Source organism: Pseudopipra pipra, chromosome 18 (assembly GCF_036250125.1).
Source record: "Pseudopipra pipra isolate bDixPip1 chromosome 18, bDixPip1.hap1, whole genome shotgun sequence".
In the NCBI taxonomy this organism is placed as follows: domain Eukaryota; kingdom Metazoa; phylum Chordata; class Aves; order Passeriformes; family Pipridae; genus Pseudopipra; species Pseudopipra pipra.
Genome location: NC_087566.1, coordinates 8,218,202 through 8,232,125, shown reverse-complemented (window position 1 = coordinate 8,232,125; position 13,924 = coordinate 8,218,202). Strand labels below are relative to the sequence as shown.

Sequence of the window (13,924 nt, the reverse complement as noted above, 5' to 3'; positions counted from 1 at the left end):
GGATGCTGTTTTAGTAGGTACTGGGTGCTAAAAGGCAGAAATGCTCCCCTAGACATGAAAAAGCAGCCAAGAGCCTGTGCCAACAGACTGATAGAAGGAGTCTCGTCCCAAATGATAGTGATGGTCTGTGGCTTTGATTCCCACCTGATCAGGAATTTGGTACATTTTTCTGCTGTGTTGACCTGGAAGGGTTCAGGGAGGAGCTTGTACAGTTGATTTGTTCTGCCATGAAGTGCAGCTGTTCTACAACCCAGTTTAAGCAGCACCACTTTGGTTCGTCCCCACAGGACATCACAGAGGTCAGGAGGACACAGCACTTTGAGTCTGTCTCACATCTTTCTAGCAGGCATTTTGCTAGGGAATTCTTACCCTCATTCCTTCCTTTCCTTCTCCAGCAGCACCACCGACTCGTATAATTTTATCACCTTAAACTGTGTAGTTTTTATCACCTCAAGGCCCAGCTGGGACACCTTTGGTGACACCACCCAGAGCTGAGGCACCAGGGAATCCACTTGAACACAAAACCTTGTTAAAAAACTCTGCTGAACTTGTGATTTTCAAACCTTTCACTTGTCTTTGCAAAGCCCCATGAGTGGCTCTGGATTCAGAAGATGACAGACCCCGGGCAAAGCTCAGCTGGAGACCACAGTACAGCCAGAGACTGGTAAATCAAGACACAAACACCGAGGAGGGTCAGTTTTTAAAACTTTTTTTATTTTTTAATTTTTTTTTAAGTTTTTATTTTATATTATCTACAAAGTAAAAGTTTTCTTAACTTAAAAGTTACATCACTGTCTCACGATAGTGATTCTCTCATCAAACGTGATTTATAAATAATAACTCATCCGTTTGACGATTAGAATTTTTTTTTCTTTTACTGAACCTGTTTCAAGTTTAGTTAGAAGTAAAAGGGATCTCCAAGTCTTGATTTTTAGTGATAATAGCAGCAAGAATCACTCTTGTTACTTCTTTTGCTAGCTGACGAGTTCATAACTTTGAAGGGTCATTAAAAAATAAATAACTTCCAGTTTTCAGCAAGCAGAGTTGGGGCACTTGCAGGACTCAGATACAGTGCATGGAATTATGGAATAGCCCACAAGTTCCTAAATGCCTCTACTCAGTCCGAATCTCTCCCACTGCAAGATGAACTGTTAGCATTCCTAGTGGATGTTACAAGAAATCAAATTTTTTTTTTTTTAAACAAAATAAAATGAAATTCTAGTTTTCTGTGCTTCCAGTTGGCAGAAGCAGTAGAAGGAGGGTATTTGGCCTACAAAAGGTATCCAGCCTTTCAGTTATTCCAGATGAGCCTTACAACTGCTGTTGGTGGTGGGCTTGTACTGTAAAAAAAAAGTTCAAATGTAAATAATAAATTGGCAAGCCACACAACAGTTTGCTAGTAAAGTGGTCACAGGACAACTACTGAGCTCAACTTTCTTTTATTTTTTTTTTCTCTTTTTCTTTTATTTTATTTTTTTAGAGAACAAACCAAAACCCTGCACATCAAGATGTCCTTTGGATGGTTTTATTTTTCCCCTGCCTAAGCCCTCAGAAAGCATTTTTCTGCTCACACATTCCCCAAGAAACAACATCACTACAGGAATTTCGAGGCTGTTTGAACACGAATAATCAAAGAAACCCAAGTCAGGTTAAATTTTAAGTGGAAAGAAGTCATACAGCACCTACTTTCCCCAAAAATAAAGCTGCAGAATGTTACTCTGTATTAAAGTTTAGCTTTCAGCTGTCACTGAAATTAGCAGTCACTTTATTAGCAGTCACTTTCTCAGCAGTCTAACAGCCCTAAACCAAAACCATTTTCACTCCCGTCCTTGACACCGAGCGCTTTAAATTAATAAAACCTCTCATTGTCATAAACACACGGCAACACCACAGCAAACCCTGGCACAACTCAGTCCCACAGCATCTCCCAGCTCCCCATTCCTCCACTCCAGCTGGAGGAAAACTCCCTAAACCAGGTAAACCTACCTAGGCTGGCAACGGGCTGGCAAATATGAACCGCTCTACAAGGACATCTTAAGGTCGGGGTTTTTTTGTTTGGTTTTTTTTGTCTTTTTTTTTTTTTCCCCCAAATCTGGTCTGTCCCAGTCCTGATCCTCCGCCCTGGCTCAGTTTAGGGTGCAGGTGTCCCGGGCACACACTCCTCACCTGAAGGGTGCGTCATATAGGGGAAATGTGTTGTTGTCGAGACGGGAATGGGCTGTAGTGCACTTTGAGCGAGGGCGGCTTGGGGACCACCGGGAGGCTGTGTCGTCATTAGCATCATTGGAGCATGGGCAGTTGGGTGAGAAGGAACCATTCCTGACTGTACATGAGCCTGAAACAAAGAGCTCTTTAGTATCATGGTCACAAGGAGGCAGCAACTCCTGGCCACATGACTGGCGAAAGTTTTCTCTCCGGCTGAGAAAATCCAGAGATTTATACTCCGTTAGGGATTAAGGCAGGTTTGAACATAAAAAAAAGGAATAACAACAAAAAGGAAAAATAATAATTAAAAAAGGGTTCGAATTCTTAAGTGCTGGCTCGGAGTCACAGTCTCAGTTTTAGCCATTTTGCCAGTGTTTAACAGGGGAATATTAAAAAAAAGAAAAACAAAACAATTCAGCAACAAATCTTCCAAACATTTCTGTTAGTCACCTACATCAAAGCACTTCCTAGAGGGTACAGACAGGAACTGCACAGGCACTGGGAGTCTGGCATCCCTTCCCCAGCTCTCTTTACACAACCCCACATTCCCTCCTGGCTCCCTGCCCTGGGCACCTCCCTCTCCTCTCCAGTGACCTGTGCTCACACATTGTTCAGCAAAGTCCTTCTGAGAGGAGTGATTTCATCCCTTTGTTCTGGTTCCAGTTCAGCTCATCACAGTTCTTGTGTGATCTGAGCAACCAGGGCTAAGTCTCAGCAGAAAAAGGAGATTAATTCTTCCAATGGTTGATCCTCTGGCAAGCAAGTTCAGGAACTTGGTGGGTTCTTTAGCTCAGAGCAGTTCATGACTCTAGAGATCATTTATTTTCTGGGTTAAAAACCTAGTAAACACTAGTTTCTTAAAAGCACAAAATATTATGGAACTCAGAGCTCTCAGTGGATCTCTCTCAGGGGAATAAAAAGCCCCCAAAAACACCATTTGTACCTAAGGTTTGCTTTGTCCTTCTACCATATCCCAGAACTGCAGCCTCACAAGTCTCCCATGCCAGTAAAGACAGATAGCAGGTAGTGGCCAGAATTTTATTTCTTAAAGACAAAAGGGTTACTTGACTCATCACAGACATTCCCCAAACTCTTTTATCAGATTTGCATGTGTTAGTAGCACTCCAGGAGCCTTTAAAGGCAGGAACTGCAATTCAAATCTCACTCTTGCTCTAAAAAAAGGTTTAGAAGATCAGGCTGTGGAACAGAAATACCTCCCAGGACTGGCTCCATGTTGACTTTGACAAACATGCTATTGGAGGAGCATCATTATAGAGCAGCTATTCATGGAGCAGCTGGAGTCAAGACACATAGTGGGTAAAATTTTTCTGCTGTGGCTCAAACACTTTGCAAATTGGCAGCTGACAGAACTCTGTAATGAATTTTAAAAGTACTGGTTCTCAAGTGAGATATCTACCAGCTCAAGAGTCATCTGATAACCTACAGGGAAATTGGATTGATCCCCTGTGTTGGTCTGACTGGAATTCTTACCACGTGGTGCTTCAGGATGGTGTTTAGAAGCTGGAAATGAGGCTGATAAGAAACTGTTCAATCCAGTGATTGGTTTCCTCACGATGGAATAATTACATGCATTTAAATTTCTGACTAAACTGTAGTTATTCCTTCACTAGAGATCTTTAGAGGGAACTACTTCATTGGGAAAGTCAATTAGTTTGGTGTAAATATCAGATTATAGATTGTAGTTTTCATTCTTAAAAAAAAATCACAGAAGAGACTGCAGCAGTTAAAATCAAGGGCAAGGCAGGATTTGTCTGTGATTGCTAAAAATCCTGCCTGAGCAGGCAGCTCTGACTCAAAGTTGCATCTGATATGCTTAATGTGGTTTGGATAAGTGCTTGGCACACAGAAAGGAAGGCAGTGGTCACATCCTGCATCCATGGGCCTGGCCATGGCGTGTACAGCACATTTCAGGTACAGCTTTGCTTTGACATGTCCTTGAACCAAACACGTTTCATGTTTCAAGGCAAGACACCGAACGTGTCCCTAAGCCAAGACCCTGCTGAGAAGCTCTACACACAACCCAGGCATTCACAGCAGTGCCATCACACCAGAGCAGAGCAGGAGTCTTGTTTCTGGCAGAAACCAGAGCCTGGGAGGATGTGGCAAGATTACCAAGTTTGGACATCCTCTCCTCATCCTCCCCCAAAAAAGCAGAGAAATTAAAAGCCTAAAAGAATCAAAAAGCTAAACACTCAACATCAGTAAAACAATTCCTAAATAACTATTAATTTATTGGCTTAACTGACTGTCCCAGGGATCAAAGCAAAGGTTTTATCAGAATTCTGCATGGGCTTGGACACCCGTTGGACAAACCTCCCTAATCACAGTCAGCCAGCAGATCCCAAACTATTGATAACCTGCATGAGAAGGTAGAAGCCAGACACCAAGTTCTTGGTCTGAAGAAGAAATTCTGCAGGCAAATTACTGCTTTAACTGTCCATTCCTTGACAAAGGACACTAGATCCAGGAGATTTACTGAACATCAGGAAATCTCTGTAACATTGCTTTACACAGAGCTCTTGATGAATCAACCATATGCTTCCCCTCCCAAATCTTTTTTTTTCCTTAGTAAGCTGACCACAAAAGAGAGCAGTTAGAGAAGGGGATTTCTGATTCTGAATCAAGGACTGTCATTAAGTTGCTCAGCAATCTTTGGGGATCTTCTGCACAAGCAGTTCATTTAGAACCACACACTGACACACACACGTGCAGGGTTTTCCTTCTGCAAGGATTGTCCTGCAGTCACCTGAATTGAACCTCACCTCCCCCCCACCACAGTGCCTTGCTATTCCCTAATAATCTGTGTAATATCCTTTTCTGGATGTACTTGGATAAATTTGCCTACAATGCAGAGCCTAAAACTGCCACCAAAAGCAGCAATTCAGCCTTCCTGCACTCAGCTCTCCAACCTTTCTGTATGCCAGCTCTTCCTGGGATCATGCACCTGAGCAGTGAACCGATTTTCCAAGAAACAGCCTAAAATGGGGGGTAGGGGAGGCACATTTTGTGAATTGTGTCCCCAGCCTGGTTTGCTGCATGGCCAAACAGTCCTGTGAGCAGGATGGTGGGGCAGGGACAAGGATGGGAGCCAGGAACTGGGAATGGAGCTCAATTTATTTCAGTAGCAGTGCCAGCTTAAGATGTCTTCATTAAACTACAGTTGCAGATGCACTAGGTGTTGGAAGCTGAGGTCCAAACATCTTGTCAAACTCTAAATAAAGGCAATGTACAGACAAGAAACCTAAATAACAATAACAGGTAAGTCTGTGCTGAGAGGTGACAGAATGGAAATCACTTCAGCAGGCCCGACTTTTGTCCTAATCTTTGTGGCATTAAGACATTTAAGTCTTGAAGGTTGTTAAACTGTGTTTACCTGGGGGACATGGGCCATGTGTGGCGGATTGGTATATGCAGGTTGAACATGGGAGGGATGAATGGTGAAGACTGTTTGTTGTGCTGTAGGAAAACTATTTTGTGGAGACTGCGTGTTGGAGCCTGGCGTCATGGAAGGAGGGGTTGGAGCTAGACCTGCGTGGTAAATCGCCGACTGCTGCTGGGGGTTGGCCAGGTGGAGTGCCTGGGCAGCCTGGTGCTGGTGGTGCTGCAAAAAAACACAGGAGAGCACTCAGGTTATGCCTCAGAAATCAGACAAATCTATGCTGTCAACTACCACGAGAAAGGGGTGCAAAACTGCTCTCAGTATCGGGGTAAATCTAAGGATCACCACGCCTCTGGAAGTGAGGAAACCACACCCGTGGTCGTGAGGAAGCTCATTTCAATCCCACCAGGCTCATTTCAATCCCACCAGGCTCATTTCAATCCCACCACGTGGCACAGCAAACTTGAGTTTGGATGTGCCACAACTGTGCAAGCGCAGAGCTCCCTCCTCCCTCAGCCTGGGGCTCAGAATAGAGTTGGTTCTCTATTCTCCAGTTTGATCACTTGTGTTAGAATTGCTCAAATGGAAATGTAAGTGCTGCTTTGGAACAATTAATAATTAATTTAAAAAGCTGTTTCAGGGGAAATCAGACATGACTTTTCTGGTTGATTCAGAAAGTATTCAAGTGAGTTAGTCTTGAGAAAAACCAGTGATCTCAGAGTGAATGAGGGCTGTCTTCAAGACTTGCAGTTAACAGTGAGGCTGTCAGAGGATATGGGTCATGCATTACTCTAGAGAACTGCTGAGCACAAAAAACTCTGATTTTTAAGGAGGGTAAGAAAAAACATGGGCATTGGGTGGATGTGGCACTCAGGGACATGGTTTAGTAGTGGACTTGGCAGTGCTGGGTTAATGGCTGGACTTGATGGTCTCAGAGGTCTTTTCCAACCCAAACAACCCTGGGATTCTGGGATTTTCCTTGCACTAGGAAGTCATGTGAGCAAGAGTCTGGCAAACAGAATCCAGACTGCCAGGTAAAAGCAAAGAGAACCTGCAGCCATGGAACTGGATGTGCCTCACAGCTGCTCAGTTATTCCCAGTAGGAATTAAGGAATGCAGCACTACCACAAGGACCATTTTGTTTTCAGCTGCTTGTCTTTGACAAAAATACAACCAAACACTTCTCAGGATTTATCTACTATTTCCACTCCACTCATATCAAAGCACTGACATAATTATGATCATTCCTTAATCCCAACATGGATCAAACTATACCTCATCCCTGTGAAGAGGGAGGACTCTGAACTGCTCCATCCTACCCTTTTTCCCTCTTCAAAAAAATCAACATATAAACATCAAGCTGCAATCCCCTCCAGCAGAGCATTAATTTAAATACAATTAAACACAATTTCAAGCCATTCAGTCCTGTTTGAGCCTGTTACCTGCACGGGGCTGGGAGCAGGGTGGCTTCCAGCATGTTGGCTTTGCTGCTGGCCAGTCGGTGTGGCAGAAGGCTGAGGATGAGGAGGATGCGGATGCAGGGTAGCATTAGGGTGGGCATACTGCTGAGCAAGTGAGCCAGTGGAAACTAGGATGAAAAAGAAGGATATTTAACACCAGATACAGGACAGGTACCTCATCAAGTCACCATCTGCAGTTGAGGATTTCACTACAGCTCAAACAGACTGTAAATATACTCCCCTCCCCCTTCTAAAAAAATATTTATCTTGCAAATAGCTGAGGATCTTACCTTGCTTTTGTGTAGTTTGGTTTGGCAGGAAAGTCTATAAATAACCATAATTAGACAGTTCATCTTCCCTAGTTTGACAATGTAACAGATACTACATAGAGAAAAGCAGCATTTCGTCTTTTGCTTTGTCAAACAGACCAGTTTCAAAGATCAAATTTATAATTTTCATACAATTTAGGATTTCCTGAAACATACTTTTGAAAGGTGTTACGAACCATTTTTATTTCCACCATCCAAAAAAAGTCTTTGGCCTTATACCTGGCTAACCTCACCATGCTACTCTTCTGGAAATTGCTCATAAAGTACAAACTCTGTGCTTGAGAGCTCCAGGGACACCCAGAAAACACATCATAGCTGAGAAAACTGAGGCTGCTCGAGCATCAAACCTTTGTTGAAGCCAGTTTCTCGTACTAAAATAACACATCTTGCCTCTGCCCTCAAGGTCAATCAGTCTGTTCTGGATCAGCACCATCCTGGGAGCTTCTAACACTGCCATGGAATTCTTCATTCCTTGAAACAGTAGCAAATAAGGTACAAAATTCCCAAAAAGGAAGAAACTGAACGACACGAAACTTTCACCCCAGTGAAGCCACACGTGTTGCCACGGCCGTGCCAGTCTCCAACAACAAACCAGCAGCAACGAGTTCCTCCTTGGATCCTGCTCTGTTCTGCTCCAAAACAGGCCACACTAAATTGTATTTTTTTGAACTTCTGAGGGAATCCAAGGAAGTATGAAAAGCCATGATGACAGCAAGTGTTCCTTTAAACACAAAGGATGCAACAGGAGAGCAAGATCCTAAAAAAAATGAAGATGTTTTCTCTATTTCTTTTAAATCTTGTGCAACAACCAGTCCATGTTTGCAGCTACACTTCAGCGTGTGACAATGGGCACTGATCCCTCCAATGTCACAGCTGGAAAAGACCAAGGCTAGTTTTGTTGACAATACTGAGAAAACAGTCAAAGAAAACCATCAATCTGCACCTGAATTTTCCCTGCAACTGCTTCTTATTTCCTTTAGTACCTTTTGGTTGTTCTGAAGTTAACTAGCGATGACTGTCTATGGGTTACAGCTTTTTTTATGGGGTTTGTATTCTATGAGAACTTGATGGCCAGTGAAGCACCTTTAAGCAGGGATAGCTTTTCCATTGGGGTTTTCTTGTCCTAATAAACCAATCTGAAAATGAGGGCACAGGGAGAAACTCCCAAGTGCAACCCCCTGTCCCAGGTATTCCCGGTGGGCGAAGTGAGTGACCTCCCTCCTGCAGGGAATTTCTGAAGAGCTTCACTGTACTGGGCTCGAAGTTTATAACAACCAGAACTGTCTGGGTGCAGACAAAGGATGAAAGACAAGATGGATGGAAAAAATGGACTAAAATGTAGCTGCATCTGAAAGCACAACAGTATCCAGCACAAGCAAGCCTTGAACTGCTCTGTCACAGCCCTGACACTCCACCCTGTGCAAATACCTGTTTTCCTCCAGTCTGCCCTGCTATAATTCTTACAAATCCTAGTTCTAACAAATTCAAATTCACCAGAATATATACAGACAGTATCTTTTTGCCTAATTGAGATTTTTCTCCCCGGTACGGTGCATTAGGAAGGCTCCTCCTTTAGAAAATAACTGCCTGCCACATTTAACTTAATCCCTTGAAAGTTCTATTAAATCTTCACCGAGCAAATGGCCCAACAGTGATGTGCAGTTTCAGGCTATTAATGCAGATGAACTCAATTCCTGCAGTCTGGAGCTGATCCTAAAATACTTATCCAAGTGTACAAGCACAGTCATACACTCTGAGCATTTCTGATTGAGAGGGGGTTTCAAAAACACCTCAATATTTTCTAAGCACACTGTCAAAACTGCAGGATCTTCTGCCACAGCACTTTGTTAGGCTTTAAATCCAAGTATTTTTAGTTTTTCCTATCACTACTAAAATGTATTTTGCAGCAGCATCCCCACCATGCTCCTACTTGACTTTCAGACATCTCTCCTTACAATAACATGAAAATTATCAATGGCAACACTGATCATTTTTACAATATGAAGTTTATGGCTTCCTTCAGGAGGAAAATATCTCAACCTCGTTATTATACACACTCTGAAGAAGGCCAAAAGTTATTATCTCTGTCAAAGTGATAGAAATAAATGCAAGGAGAGATTACTTGCTTGCCAAAGGGCACGTTACACCAGCAATCCTCCCACTGCCTGAGCCACAGAGCTGACTGCAAATTAACTCCAACTCCATTCAAGAGGCTTTAAAATGTAGATGAAATTTAATTCCAAGTTGTAAGATATTCAAGCCTTCCCACACTGCTTGTTAAGAGCCCCTGAAATAACGTGGGGCTCCCTTAAACCATTTGTGCAATTCATCTTTCAGTCCTTTATAGCCAAGAGAATAATAAACCCAGTTATTCTGAACTGGATACATTCTGCAATAAAACTGTACAAAGAGGAATTTCTCTCTCAAGAAACCAGTTAAAGCAAGGAACAGCACCCTGAAGAATAGATGTAAAGCAGGAGGAGGATCAAGTTTTTGTCACAGTGGCAGCTCTTCCATAACCACCTAATATTTCATTCCCAGCTTTGCATTTGAAGCACCACCTTTCTTATACTAAAGAATATTTATTTCCCTAATTTCTCTTCTACCCCATTTTGTCTTTAACAGATGACTCTAATAACCAAACTTGTCAAGCTTAAAACCACTTCAGATGCTGCTGCAAATTATGTTTTAATAGTGATATTAAAAGTGCCTTTCAAAACTGTTATTTGGGCCCTTTTTTAAATCCTGTACAGACACTGCAAACAAACCAAGAACAGGTTGAGTGGCACCAGGTCTGAAATGCATTCACAGATCTTTGGTAGTTCAAAACCAGAGTTCAAACTGCAATTCCAGCAGCGTAAGGGTTATTCCATGTTTAGCAAGTAACAGTAACAGTTCTTGGCAAGCCCATGAAATCTCTGAGACCAGCAGGGCTGGGAAAGGAGTCCTGTAAAAGTCATGACAAATTCACCTGCTCAGCCAGAACTGAACTGTCACTGGGACTTTTAAAAAGAATTTCTGCCTGGTCATCCAAACAGCTCACTGCACATATGAAACAGCAAATAAGACAAGATAGGAGGTGAAAAAAAAATTAAAAAATTAATAACCAATTATACAATGTTTTCCCCCAATTGTCAGCATTTTGGAGATTTTCCAAATGGTCATCCAGTATCCAAAAAAGTGCTGAGAAAGCTCTTGGAAGGGTCAAACCAGCTCCTTGCAAGTCACCTCAGCTCATTCCAGCACTAATACACTGGTTTTCTCACCCTTTATGCCTAAATGCCTCTCCTTGGGCTGACCTGCTTCGGTTCTGCACCTTTTTAATCAAGTTGGTTCCTAAACTGAAGTATTTCCCTGCACTAATCTTGCAGGGACAGTGAGGGAAAGCGATTCAGGCATGGAATGGGAAATAATACCACATGGATTAATTACTGAATTCAGCTCCAACAAGTGCACCCATTTCTCTGAGAGGCAAACAAGAAGTAGAGTCAGCCACAGAACCCACAGGAGGAGCTGAAATCAAAAGAGGTCAGAGCAGCAGAAATCAGGCAGAACTCCCAGCTACAAGGGTACATGAAAACCACATCATGTAATTTTCTTTTCTCCTGGTAGGAATTTCAGAGGTGCCAATGGTGGTCAGCGCTGGTCATGGTCCAAAGATGCACTGAAGAGCCTATTTTCAAGAACTGACCAGTGAAAAAACTTCCAAACTATTGCCAGAGCCAGTAAGATGGTGAGGATAACTACATTTAAAAGACCTGAATGGTAGGAAGCAAAGAAATAGCAAATGTTTCTTTCATAATACAAACAATTCAAGAAGTCATTTTACACAGGTAGAGTGGACTCCACTTCAAAGATTAGCCATGAAAGGAACGAGCTGATTCAAGTGATTTCAGTGCACCAAACCAAGAGCCAAGAACACAGGACAGGTCAGCACCTCCAGCCCCTGCTCAGGCAGAACATTTTGGCACAACAAACACAGGAAGTCTGTTCCAGAAGAGACTTTTGGAGAATAAGGGGATTTTCTCACATCCCTCTTGTATGAGCTACTGCAAAAAATCCAGAAGAGATCCTGCCACGGGCTGATGGACTTGCAGACAGACACAGCAACAAGTCTCACAGCAGGACAGGAGCAGAGACAAAACACCCTGGGACTGCAGGTCCTCCTTTACCATGTGTTCAGTGACAGTTCATCCTGCAAACACCCCCCCCCCCCCCCAAATCCAGCCCCCTCAAAACTGATGATGGACACCAACCCACAAGGCAGTGTTTTATAGTTATCAGCCTCTCCCAGGACACACACTGAGTCTGGATTAGCTGGATCAGTCTGTTGGGAGAACATCAGCCCCTCTCCCATTGCTGACAGTGATCTAGGTCAGCAAAGCCTCACCTGAGCCAGGAAACATCACTGCTCATGTTCATCTGCCCAGGAGGAGGTGCCTCAGCAAGGAGAACTCATCTTGTCACTGTCACACAGTCATGACAAAGTTGTTCCCAGCACTCCTGCACTGGCAGCTCTACAGAAAATTTCCTTCACCTCAGCTGCAACTAGAGTTATTTCCTCCCAGGGGCTCAGGACTTGAGTCACAGCTTTTTAAAGAGATGAGGCACAAGACACTTCTCCTTTTGGGAAGGTGATGTTTAAAAATCAGAAGCTATAGAATCACAGAGTGGTTTGGGTTGGAAGGGACCTTAAAGGCCATCCAGTCCCACCCCCTGCCATGGGCAGGGACACCTTCCACTAGACCAGGTTGCTCCAAGCCCCATCCAACCTGGCCTCGGACACGGAGAGGGATGGGGCAGCCACAGCTTCTGTGGGCAACCTGTGCCAGGGCCTCACCACCCTCACAGCCAAGAATTCCTTCTGCCTCCACAAACACAGCTCACTTCTGGCTGCAGATGAAAAGACTGGGTAGTGAATTCAGAGATCATTTCATATTCCAAATGAATTTTTAAAAAAATTGACAACTCAGTTTCCTGTGATCAGACAAATCTGTCCATCAGCTTCACCCTCTGTCCACTGAAAGGCACCTTCCTGTGTTTTCCACACCCTGGTTTGGTGCAAGGAAACTTCTTCCCTCAACACGTCCCATTCCTTTAACATCTGGTTCTTTAGAAAGTGCTTTTCTGTACAATCAAAATTAGTACAAAAAACCCAACTCACTGGCAAAGTAGAAAGAAGGGCCTGTCTCCTTGCTGTATGGTATTTTGGGACATGCTGAATTTGGGAAATAGAAAGGTAAATTAGCCTCTTGCCACGTGCATACTTCCCGTCCTCTGGAAAGGTCAGTGTCAGTTTTAGGTATTTTTAAAATTTTTTTTTAAGACTGTAGAACCATGCAGATAATTTATTTACTTAGGTGCTATTAGAGCTAGATATTTAGTTTTACAAATGAGTGGAGATGAAACACAAGTCTCAAGTAAGCCTTCCTTCTTAACTGTGACACTGAGGTCTGCAGTTCTTAATTAAGACAAAAATAAACTTTATGGCAATTCATGGTCTCTTACAGTCCACTGTAATAAGAAGGTTAAAATGTAATTACACTAAAGCAGAAACTGGCCCCTTGCTTTTTCACCTATAGCACTGTCATTTTGAACAGTTCCAAGACACCTTTGGTGACTGGTTCACTCTTAGTCCCTGGAGAATCCTCTGAAGTTTATATTTTATCCACCATTGTACTATCAGGGTAATAGAATTTACTCTACTGCTGAGACAGAAACCAGATAAAGTTAGAGACAACACCAGACCAGTAAAACATATGCAGAAGGGGAAAGGGGAAGGGAGAATGGGGACAGGAATGAGAACACAGAAAACAGGAAATGCATCTGTATAAAACCAAGGTCTGGTTTTACACAAGTTCTTAAACACACAAGTTAAGTTTTTCAGAGGACTCCAGCAGTTATCTGGAAACAATTGAGCTACATGGAAAACTAACACAAGTATGGACAGATCTACCCTTTACTTGATAACCACATTTGCTACCAGAAGCAGAAGACTGGTTTGGTCTTCGTTGACACACCAAGGAACCAAACTGCAAACCATGGCCAACAACTCCACCAGCCCCACACCAGCGGCACTGGGAGGCCACACAGAGCCAACAGCTGTGAGACAGACACACAGAACGTTCTGGAACCAACAGCTGAGCAGGGTAAGAACAACACCTCCACGTTCAGGGGGGTGAGTGTGGCAGGTAAAGGTGTGTGCACTGCTCTGCTCCAGCACTGCAAACTTCCCTGGACAAGGATGGCTCCGGAGCTGAACTGTGTCACAGACTGTTATTGCCTGGCTGGGAAGAAGCTGCTCGGACATTGTCCTTCCCCACTGTGTTTTGAGGGGAAAAACCCAATGATTTGAACACTCCTCCATCCTGTGTTTAGCTGGATTTACTGGGACCATGCTCTGCTTCTCTCTTGTCAACAGTGGGTTGTGACACTGGAACGACTGGCAAGGAAATCCCAGAAGTGCAAGAATATCCCATTAAACAGCATCAGACAAAAATACTTTTCCTTAAAATGGAAGAGTGCTTATC

At 43.3% G+C, this 13,924-nt stretch overlaps 1 protein-coding gene across 15 annotated transcripts in view; it reads right to left on the bottom strand.

Moving 5' to 3' along the window:
- Window positions 1-693: 693 nt before the first annotated feature.
- The window catches only part of ATXN2 (ataxin 2), a 51,429-nt gene continuing 38,198 nt past the window's right edge, over window positions 694-13,924 (bottom strand). For 8 of the 15 annotated variants that reach the window (XM_064674960.1, XM_064674965.1, XM_064674954.1 and 5 more), the window contains 4 exons: window positions 12,559-12,612; window positions 7,048-7,193; window positions 5,600-5,827; window positions 1,424-2,335 (listed from right to left, as the gene is read on the bottom strand). In XM_064674960.1, the coding sequence (XP_064531030.1) occupies window positions 2,132-2,335; window positions 5,600-5,827; window positions 7,048-7,193; window positions 12,559-12,612 (632 nt within the window). In that variant the 3' untranslated portion in view covers window positions 1,424-2,131. Of the gene's footprint in view, window positions 1,341-1,423; window positions 2,336-5,599; window positions 5,828-7,047; window positions 7,194-12,558; window positions 12,613-13,924 lie in introns of those variants that run through there. The other 7 variants (XM_064674964.1, XM_064674961.1, XM_064674968.1 and 4 more) reach the window with 3 other exon arrangements.